Source organism: Temnothorax nylanderi, unplaced genomic scaffold, assembly GCF_030848795.1.
Source record: "Temnothorax nylanderi isolate EJ_2023f unplaced genomic scaffold, tnyl_v1.0 TNYL_tig0021_pilon, whole genome shotgun sequence".
NCBI lineage: Eukaryota > Metazoa > Arthropoda > Insecta > Hymenoptera > Formicidae > Temnothorax > Temnothorax nylanderi.
In genome coordinates this window covers 646,184-657,503 of record NW_027249083.1, presented here as the reverse complement: position 1 = coordinate 657,503, position 11,320 = coordinate 646,184, and the positions used below count along the sequence as shown (strand labels likewise).

General features: G+C 33.2%; 3 protein-coding genes across 3 annotated transcripts; all 3 read right to left on the bottom strand.

Moving 5' to 3' along the window:
* Positions 1–910: 910 nt before the first annotated feature.
* LOC139769274 (odorant receptor 9a-like) lies at positions 911–3,598 on the bottom strand. Its single transcript, XM_071700182.1, has 4 exons — positions 3,458–3,598; positions 2,237–2,711; positions 1,564–1,794; positions 911–1,480 (listed from the first exon to the last, which is right to left on the bottom strand). The coding sequence occupies exons 1-4, from the start codon at positions 3,596–3,598 to the stop codon at positions 1,140–1,142; spliced, it is 1,188 nt and encodes a 395-aa protein (XP_071556283.1). The 3' UTR covers positions 911–1,139.
* A 791-nt stretch (positions 3,599–4,389) lies between these two features.
* Positions 4,390–6,768, bottom strand: LOC139769273 (odorant receptor 4-like). Its single transcript, XM_071700181.1, has 3 exons — positions 6,365–6,768; positions 5,044–5,752; positions 4,390–4,784 (listed from the first exon to the last, which is right to left on the bottom strand). Exons 1-3 carry the CDS (start codon positions 6,506–6,508, stop codon positions 4,444–4,446), a joined length of 1,194 nt encoding a protein of 397 aa, XP_071556282.1. The 5' UTR covers positions 6,509–6,768; the 3' UTR covers positions 4,390–4,443.
* A 747-nt stretch (positions 6,769–7,515) lies between these two features.
* On the bottom strand, positions 7,516–10,355 carry LOC139769214 (uncharacterized). The gene is made up of 4 exons (XM_071700094.1): positions 10,215–10,355; positions 9,607–9,958; positions 9,123–9,491; positions 7,516–8,407 (listed from the first exon to the last, which is right to left on the bottom strand). Exons 1-4 carry the CDS (start codon positions 10,353–10,355, stop codon positions 8,055–8,057), a joined length of 1,215 nt encoding a protein of 404 aa, XP_071556195.1. The 3' UTR covers positions 7,516–8,054.
* Positions 10,356–11,320: the final 965 nt, after the last annotated feature.

Sequence of the window (11,320 nt, the reverse complement as noted above, 5' to 3'; positions counted from 1 at the left end):
ATTTGTTTATCGATCGATTTTTACGGTAGTAAGATAAGTAGCACTATAATGTTGCGTGATCGTACATTTTTGTAATACGTCCATGTTTTTCCATAATGTGCACAATTTTCGATATTTTCGATAACTTTGCCATTCCATCGATATTTGTAAATGATCTGAAATAGCGACACAGTGTTTTGAACTTACGAGGTCTGACAACAAAGTTTGCAAATTTATTATCACGATACATATCTTATTTCTTGTCTTACTGAATTTATCACTGTGGTCCTCTTCAAAGCAGTCCTCTTGAGAAGTATAACATCCGCCTCGCAAATTATGTGTTTTCCAAGTCTTCCAAGCAAGGCCAAGATCGATATTCTCTTGTCCCCGGACGAAAGACGAAGAAAGAGAAAAAGGATGAACAAAGAAAGAAGTTCGGCTAAAGGAGCAGACCTTTTTGGATGGATTGAGAGCGCGGGCAGTTGTCAAGAATCCACCAGACGACTCCGTCTCTCTTCCTTTGGATCTTTCATGTTCAACTTTGTCATCACAGCATAGTAAAAGGGTAATTATATTACTCTTATTTATACATTTAATATATATATATTTTTAATATTATTAATTGTTCTTCCCGATTATATTTTAACATTCGGCTTTGTATCGGCAATTAAACGATTCTTTATTTGCGTTTTAATATTCATTTATACAATTTTATAATGATTCTTTTCAATTATATTTAACATTCGTGCGATTTTATAATTATTCTTTCCATTTATATTTGATATTTATTTATGCGACTTTATATAATTATTCTTTCAATTTATATTTAATATTTATCTTTGCGATTTTATAATTATTCTTTTCATTTTTGTTATTCGTTCTTATATAATTAAATGTTTAAAATTTTAAGGTTTAAAGCATAGAAGCATAGTGTGGTAGCTTATGTATGTTTATATTCTTATATGTGTATTCGTACATGTGTATTTTTAATATTACAAAAATTGATTTGGCACTACAGACGATTGCACGTTATGATTATAATCAACTTTTTTATTAAAATGATTTTCTGTTAAATTCTTTCTTTACAAATCTCTGTCTTGCAAAATTTTAAGTCCGGTTTATAGTTTTTCTGCATAATTCTTTCACCTTTATCGAGTATTTCATGTTTCAACCATTACTCGAAGTACAGACAAATACGAAATAGAAGCTTTTAGGATACTCATGTAGGTTGACAAATTTATCACAATAAAATGTCCAGCTCGCAACAAGACGGGAGATTCTGTCCGCATAATGATGAAGACTAAGTTTTTTGTCAGATCCGCAGGAAGGTTGTACCAAGCATTTTGATAAATTGAAAGTCCGATTTCTTCCATCTGGGATTTTAGGTAGTCCCCGATAAAACTATATAGCGTTAATTGAAATAGGAAAGTACTCTGCACCATTGCACTTTTTCCTGCCATAACAACGTCGTTGACTTTCAATGCTAGAATAAACTGGAAACCTGTAAAAGAAATCACTTGCTTAATAGATCCTCATAATATAATTTCGTGTTTTACGAAACAGTAAGTGATAAAATATATTTACCCGTTATACACAATTGTATACTGATAATAAATAACTGAATTAGTAAGACAAAATTAATTGTATCGGCAAGTTGTCTGGCCATTTTTATTAAGTAGCTGTGCCTTTTAATTAGCGCGATGAAACGCTCATAAACCTTAGGTCTTGTAACATCAAACTCGATAAACTTGGCTTTCAAAACTTCCACTTGACCGCAAACGTGTAGCGTAATGTTGAGAAACATAGAGTCGTTACCTTAATAAAAAAGGAACTGATACATGATGCTGTAATATTATGTTAATGTTTATTTATAGAAGATAGATATTAATATTCGATATCGCTATTATTTCAAAAATATTATTTTTACAATTATTTAAAATACATATGCATCTCTCTTTTTACGCAGTAGATACGTTCCGCGTGACTAAAAATCTGATTATTTGAATAAGTTGACTCATCGTCAATTTTCGCAAAAACCGTGTCAATTTCAGTATTATAATAATATTGTTCATAATAGAAGAAAAGCTATATTATTAAACAACGCATTATTAAAAGATTATTAAAAGAAAATTAATAAAAGATTCCGATGTGCGGAATTATATGATTTTGCATTTATAAAATTTTCTAAATAATTATATTATATTTCTAAATTATATAACACAAGAAATAAGCGAAAAAATAAAACAGCAAATATTACCGTGATTAGAAGTACTTGTTAGAATAAGCGAAATAGCCTCGATGAGACATAAGAGCCTATACACGCTTGTTGGAGTATTGAAATACTCCAAGGCACATCTTGATGGTACTGGATAGTCTAATACAGCGTCTTCATTTGTTAAATTTATTTGCTTATTTACATTATCACCCAGAAGAGGAATTAGCGCATATATTATACAACTAAAGTAAGAGAAACACAGCATGAAACAGCAGAGAATTCTTCCTCTAGAAGCATGTTTTCGCATAATGGCCCGCTGTTTTGCATTTTCAATCATCAGATAATCATCCACAGCAGAGCTGTAATTGTTAGTCAAATTCCTTGCGTAAATGCGAAACCATACTGTCTTCAGCATACCAAGAATTCCGCAACAGATTAACATAAGACTGTCTACGTTCTGCTCGGCATCAGTGCAGCCCATATAGAGTTCGATGGAAGGCAATATCACCATTAGACTCTGTTGGTATGTGTAAATTATATATTTTTAATGTAAAATTTTGTGTGTCTAAAAAATATTTGTCACGATTCTATGTATAATTGTACATAGAAGTATTACACAAATACTTTGATGAGTTTTATTAAAAAGATGCTATATAGAATAAACCAGCCTGATTTTAAAATATAGAAAGTACATAATTATATATTTAAAAATTTAACTACATATTTCTCGAAATAACGAGACACCAAACGATATTAAAATAATAAATGATAAAAATTGTACGTAGCATTAATTTTTTCGAGCTAAAGTGTAAAACAGAGTCTAGCAAAACTTGATATCAATAAGAATTTGCTTGCCATTCTGAATCATATCATTCATCTAGTTCGTTTCTCTCGGACAAATTGTGAAATAAGCGATATAATATACATCTAGAATGAGCGAATTATGTTATATTTAAGTATGAATGAACAACAAACAGACATGAAGATTTTAAGAAGCACAGTTTTTGTTAGCCAAAATTTCCACGGCTTACGATCGTGCTCATTTACGATCCACTCGATGTTTTATTACCCTAGAAAGAAATGTTTCACTGCCTACGTTGTAAATAATAGGACATTTACTGTCCAGAAATTCAAACACTCGATGTTGCCATTGCGAAGTTTTGTTTTCAGGACAATGCGATGAGGAGCGCGGTTGGAGACGTTTTACTTATGTCTTCGGACTATTACGCAACGAGGATCACTGACATCGAAAAAGATGCGTACCACGCAACAGGTGGCAAAGATGCATCGTAATAGCGAATAGATGTTATAAACTTGCAGTGGCCAAACGCCGATGGGCCACGTTAGCAATTTGAAGGGGGTCATCGCGTATGAGACATCGTCTTTCCATCGTTCATTCGCCATTGAGTCGAGGTAATAACTGTAACTGATGCCAATGACTGATGATGCGCTTGGTACATAGACGTAATGCCTCTATTCCGATTCATTTTTTATTCAGCTGGGGACGTATACCCGCTTATCAGCCTGTCTCTATGCTCCTAACACATCATAACAAAACGTAGAGAATTATGCTTTTACGCAAATTTTACGTTATTGTACACGAATTTACATGACTACTTCTCCTAAGTTGTCTTTCACCGAGCAACTACTTTTTATATTGCACAAACTGTTAGATAGAGCCGTATATATTTCGTTCACTATGTAAGCGATTGTTTCACATTTCATTTTAGTTCAATATTATTTTTGTTAAATAGTATGATGTGTATGGTTGATTAAAGGTGTCTTCAATATTCTTAGCCAGTATTATTAGTTTGTAATGCCTTCTGATTCAAAAACCCAATATGCTGCGATAATTATTCTTCTCGTCAGCTTTTCTTCCAATGAGTTCAACAACATTCGAATCTTCAGGAGTTCTAGTTGACCGTAAAGGCGTGCATATAGTAATAACAAAGAAGCAGCTATCACTTGAGCATGCTGCCATTAAGATTATAAACCTCATAAGTAATTGCATAAGAAAAATTACTTTATATATGGAATATAAAATCCCTTGGAACAGGCATGTTGACGGAATAAATAAATTCCATAGAATTACTGTATGATTACCAATAATTATGATCTTTTAAAATATCTCAAAATGTTATACAATTATAAATGTACCATACTGACATTATTTTGCTTATTAATATATAATTAAAGTAAAATTACGCAATAAAAAATAAAAATATCTTCTTTCCTGAAAGAATTCCCGATCACGTTTCTAGCATTACTCTTAATACGGATAAATATGAGGCGGAAGCCTTCAGAATTTCCTTAAAACTCCTGAAATTTATTGCTAGAAATTTTCCTGCGGACAACTGATGAGGATGAGCTGCTCGAAGGATCATCAATGGTAAACTCTTGATCACGCTCACGTCAAAACTATACCACGATGAGTTGTAAATCGCCGAAGCTAATCCTTGCGATTGGAATTCCAACGTCTGTCCGGCGAAACAGTAGAGAAAAAGTTGTATCAGCAGAACGGCGATGAAAAGAAGATGTTTCATGGCAGCGTATGTATTGTGCATCGAAAGTGTGAGGATTAATTGAAAGCCTGAAATACATACAATAACGAACATAATTATCGATAAGTTTAAAACATCTCTTGTGCAAATTTTTGATAAATTTTGTACTTTTTTTACTTAACTCTATACCAAAAGCGAAGGTGTTAAGGAAACGTTTGTTTCATATCTTTATCTTTTAAATGTCATGGAAATTATTATACTACATAATGTAGCAATATTATATTACTCTGTTTCAAGACTTTTATAAAAATGTAAATTGGATTGCAACTTATTTGAAATAAAATATACCTTCGACGCATAATAGAATAACACTCATTAGAAGTTGTGATAAGATGACAAAACTGAATGCTTTTTGCAGATGATGCGCCAAATATATGAGGCATTGATGTCTCTTCAACAAGACACCAAGTCTGTTGCGACTATGCAATTCCTTGCTATCTATTCGAGAGAAGTCCACCCTGAGAACTTCGAACTGTCCGCACACGTGCATCGTAAGATTGAAAAAGAATCCATCGTTTCCACACTGCGAGATACAGTTGACAAGGATTTGTAATGTCTGCAGCACTTCAATAAAGCAGTAGGCAAAAACTGTATAACTCCCGAAGACGCAATAAGCTGCTAAAAGCAATCTCCTCTCGCTCGTTTTATTGTAAATCTGTTCTTCAGAGGTCCAGAACAGATTAAAATTGGCGAATATAAAGGGCGAGAAGAGAAACACGCAAGAAGCACATCCAAAGTAAAAGAATACCACGGAACCCAGTCTACCAATGCGCGCGTATTTCAGCATAATATCGCGCGAATAAGGATTTTCCACGAAAGTCCAATCATTGATAATAGATTCCACCAAAATTAATTTGTGTCTCCAATTCACACGATGCAAGATTAGTTTTGCCATACTAGTTACTGATGTGGACATCGATAGAAAAGCATCCAATGCGTCCTCATGACCACGACAATGACGGATAACTTCCAATGACAAGCTGATCGTTGCACTCAGCTAGTTGACAATAAATCAAAGATATTGAGACAGACAGAGAGAGAGAGAGAGAGAGAGAGAGAGAGAGAGAGAGAGAGAGAGAGAGAGAGAGAGAGAGAGAGAGAGAGAGAAAGTTATATGTAAAAATACTTCATTTTTATCAAACTGTATTTTATCAAGAGACACGGTAGTGTCTCGCGCCAAGTACATATATATATACATGGAAAGAACGGCTTTGTTAAAGTATTTAAAAATTTAGTTAATAAAATAATTATGTAAGACGCTCAAGCATGGTACTAGAATGTCAAAGTTTTAACATTCTAGTAATTAACTTGAACATCTTACATAATTATTTTGATGCTCCAACAAAATTATTTTTAGATCTGTATTTACCTAAATTTTGAGATATTTTAGCAAAACAGTTTTTTCCATGTAATTTAATATTTATAAAATGTTTCAGCTTAATTGATGTGATAAGATATTATCGAGATTAAACACAATGCGATAAGGATAAAATGTATTATTACAAATTATACGATAAACGTTATACGCATACAAGAAAACAAAATGAAATTATTAAAAAATAATTCTATGTAAATTTATACTCAAATAATGTCTGAAAGTATAACTTACTTCTATTATCGTCGACATAAGCCATCTAATTCTTGAAAATATATTTTCCTCATCTAGTACCCAAAGTCCAAGTATTCCAAGAAAATATTTATAAAGCGTTAAAACGTATGCAGTGTCAGCATTCCATTTCACAGACGATCTCATTCTCAAACTTTAAAACTTCAGATCGCAGCAATTCTTCTGACTTATTTCATCCGATGACAGTTACAATTATATTATATTGTAACAGTTATCGAGTTTCTCTTCAGTTCCGCGCTTTTTTTCAAAAGCGAAGTAGCGTAGTCCGTTTCACCACGATAACTGCATAGTATGTGATACTCGATAAGTATAACCCGCATTTGTTTCGCTGCGACAACCCCTCGCGAATCGCGTTTCCTGGATTTCTTTCTGATTTATTATTCATGCCTTCAGTTCTTACCGTTTCCTTTAAGAACGCAGGTAAACCCTACGTTTCCATATGTATTTATACAAATAATATGGTTATACGCGATGCGACATTGTCCTCGATAATACTTACTTTGTCTTGGAAATGATAGATTTACGGTCGCTTAGGGTGTATCTGTTGATAAATAAAAGATCTACAGCTGCAACAATGAAACGTTTTCTTAAATTGTTGCTCTAGCATTCTCTGAAAAGAAACGATTTATACATTATTTTCCAGGTAGGGAAAGATATTTAATAAGATATATAAAAAAGAAGAATGTTATGTATGGAGATAAAACGTAATAGAAGAGACTGTAGAGAAAATGTGATATTTGAATATAACATTTTTACGCAATAAACTAAACTTTCTAAACAATAATAACAAAATATTTTTTATAGTACATTATTAATAATAATTCATTAGGAAGCGTTTTTTATGTCTTAGAATTTTTTCGGTAATATCTTCTGAAAAAGTGGGAAACTATAATATAATCTATATAAAAGAAAGCTGCAACAAAGGAGAAACATTAGATATAATAAATGGTCGTAAAAATAAAAAAAACCATTGTGAAGAAAAATCGGCAATATAAGACTAACTGAAATAAACAATGTACATACAATTTTAAAACTGTGTTACATTTGATAAATTATATGTCTTCAATATAAAGAAAAACATAATAATGTAAATTTGTCGAGGCCAGAATTCATGACGAACATTTTATGGTGCGTTAATTGTTCCTTATAATTAACTCTTTCAGTGCTAAATACTTTTGATGAATGGATCGTTAGTGCGCGAAATATCATAACTGTAGCACGTGTTAGCGCTAAGCTTTTGTTTATTTTAAAATTTTATTAAGACTGAATTCATCACATAAAAATATATGCCCATAGCGCCCCGATTCAGCGAATGCATAAACTAGCCCATAATCTTCAGTGTGTTATTTGCCAGATGTGTTTACATGTCCATAGCACTAAAAGGGTTAAACAATGTATCTTAATGTAAATTAAAAATATATTAAATTCCAAAATTAAATCCCGCGAAATCCAGTTCTTTTCTCGATTGATATGCGACATAAACGTTGTGAACGATTCAGTTTAATCAAATAAATGGCATCTTTTTTCTTTACTGCAAGCCAAAGTGAATAGTCTCAAAATATTTTTAATCCATATTTGCACATAGTATCAGTTTGTCATAAGATCTCTGGAGAATTTTTAATCTCGCCATACGTACGCACATACACACGACGCATATACGCACACATGAATGCTACTGATTATATGACTTTCTTATCGCTATTCGTAAAACTGAAATATACGAGGCCGATGTCTTGAAGATGTACATCATTGTCTCGCGATTAACAAAGAAAAATTTTCCACCGGTTAAGCGAAACGGAATACTCGATCTCATCATCGCGAAATGCAGGTCCTTCATCAACGTTAAAGGAAGGCTAAACCAGGAAGTTGTGTATAACGCATGGAATATGCCTTCGCTTTCCTTTTGCAGGTATTCACCACCATACGTGTATACTAATGATTGCATTAATAAGTAGTTCAAGACAAGAACACTCTTTGTTGCTTCAACATAATTTTTCTCGTTCAGGTATATATTTAAACGTAATCCTAAAAATAAACATTTTATTTTAACATATGTACGAACGTGTTCAACGTTTTAACTGTGTGAGTGTGAATACTTGAATTTTTAATAAAATATATTATAAATCTCTTCCATAGACGTAGACGCATTATAGACGTGGCATAAGCTGCCACTATGGATGAGGGAGGCCTCCGCACAATGAAAAATATAAGGGACAAGTAACAGATATTAGCGATTAGGACTAAGGAATCAGGATTCAGGAATAAAGTTGGATGCACTATGAAAAACACAGGCAACAGAAACAGGGAATAACACAGGCAATAGATTTTTAACCTATCGGAAGCCGTGTATTATTGCTACACTAGCTTTATTCCTGATTTCTTATTTCTAATCGCTAATATTTATTCCTTGTTCCTTATATTTTTCATTGTGCGGGGGCCTTAAAATTTGGCAGGGAAGAGTCGGAATATCCAGGCCTATACTTTGGTCGTTTACGACTGCTTTCGGCCGGTTCGGCTTACATCAGTGCTGAAAGCATCGCTATATCTTCTATCCTTTGATAGCCGAAGTATAGGTATGCTCCCCTTACCGCGCGAATCTGTCTCCACCGCTGAGCTTATGCTCCGCCTATATAATATCTATGGTCTCCTCAATTTTCATACAAATATGTCGTGTGTGTGGATTTTATATAATATATTGCATTATATAATAAATACGAAATAAATATTCGATATACATTACCTATCAGTGCAAGCATAACTGTTGTTACCACAAGTTGAGATAATATAAGAAAGTGAAAGCTATCTTCCAAATTTTCATACAATTCCATTAGCTCGCTGTGCCTGTTAATCAAGCCGACGAATTTCTTTCGATAATTTGCCTCGGTGTCCGGTTCGTTCGCAAAAGTTTTGAATTTGTTTTTAAGCACCTCGAGTTGGCCGGTGAGATGTATCGCGATATTGAAGAAAAAGCAGTCCGCGATACATAATAAGACGGATAATATCGTTACTTGAACGATCTGGATAGGCAAGAGTATTGCAAATTGTGAACCCGTGATCAAGTTACCCAATGGACCAGATGGATACATGGGCACCCAATTTGTTGTATTAACTGTAAATTAGGAGAAAGGAAAATGTCAAAATAATGTTACAATAATTTAGTATACAATTAAATTACAAAATTAAGTTAACAAGCATATATAACAATAAATACAATCAAATTTTACCATCCACTAAATTTTCGTCCGTGAAGAGTATCTTCAGATTTATGAAAATGACGACTGCTATATACATGCCACAACAAAAGAATAGTGAGTATAATAACGCAAGGGTAAGTATTCTAGATCTATCTGCATGTTTCTTCATAATCTTCTTAGTTTCCTTATTATCTTTAGCAGATATCCAATCATCGATAGCAGCGTTAATGTTCGTTGCCAATTTCTTTTGACTGGCGGTAAGACATAAACCTTTTATGATTGCGACCGTCGTAGACACAAGGTATGTTACACATTCTATATTTGAGTCGGCATCCTTACTGCCCCAGAAGAAATCCATTATAACGAAGGGTAGTATCATAAACTAAATAACAAATAATATCTGCACAAATACTAATAAATATAAAGAAATAATGGTAGATGCAAATAACTTTTTCATGTTTTATTGCAAGTATAAATTTGTTAAACGAAAAAATAAAACGTTAAAAGAAGAAATTGTATTCCTTCAAAATATCATTGCGCTTTTAGAAAAAAATTGCTCACAAAACTACTTCGCAAATTTCAAGACCTTTTCCTTGACTATACACATTATACTAGCCATCCCTCTTGCATTAACGTACCTGTGCAATCATGCAAGAGCCCCATCGTATCTTCGTGAACACTGTCTGCGTTTCCAATGGCCACAAACCGTATACTCTTAGGAATACTCTATGAGTGGAGAAAACGTAAGCGACGTCGTCGTTCCAACGTTTACCCGTCATTCTGGCGAACGGAAGAATTCGAATGACCGTCCATTCGAAACTACTTCGTTCAGTTGTTACGAACTAAATTTTGCCAAATTACTATATCGATTTACGATTGTTCGATTCTTATCGGACATTATAAGTTTCCAATTGCGCCATATTAACTCATTATTTCATTGAACTCATGTTTTATTAACTTGCGCAGAGAACTTTTCTTGCCAGCAAAATAAGTGCGAAAGGAGATCGGTGTACGTGTCTTTACACTCCTTCCCTGACTTCCGTAGTCATTCCTAACGTAGTCATTCCTAAGGAATAGCGCGAGCGGTGCATTTGGTGAAGCTATTCACTTCATTATTCCAGGTAATATATTCACACACATTCATTCCTTCACAGTAAATAGTAAGTTAATAAACACTATGTGTATATAATATTACGCTTAATTACTGTATTACAAATTTTTCTTAATTTTTATTTGCACCATTATACTTCAACGTGGTTTTATATATATTCTTAATGTTTTTGTATTTATACAACTCCCTATAAATATAACATTAATGCTATTTTGCCGTTCCGTCAAATTACATACTTTTATTCGTTATCACTTACAGAAAAATGCTTGTCAATTAATTACAATTGCACTGAGAGATAAATTCAGGTTTTTCCGCTCAAAATAATTGGATAATCCATCTGAAAATTAACAAACGGATATTACGGATCTTTTCAATCGGAATAAAAAACTGATCAAAGCCAAATTATTGTCTGATTAATGATATACGTCAGAAAATTCCGATTAAAAAACATTTGATTCAAAAATATTTGCCTGATTATCCGCTCTCTCAGCCGGTCACCCATCCAACTTACAATTAATACCGCGCCCGACGTTGCTTGACTTCAATGATAAAAGATGCTAGCAGCAATCTTCTAGCTCTCTGATGATGCTCCCTTCTTGCTTATATATACTCGTATACAACACATATCTTCAT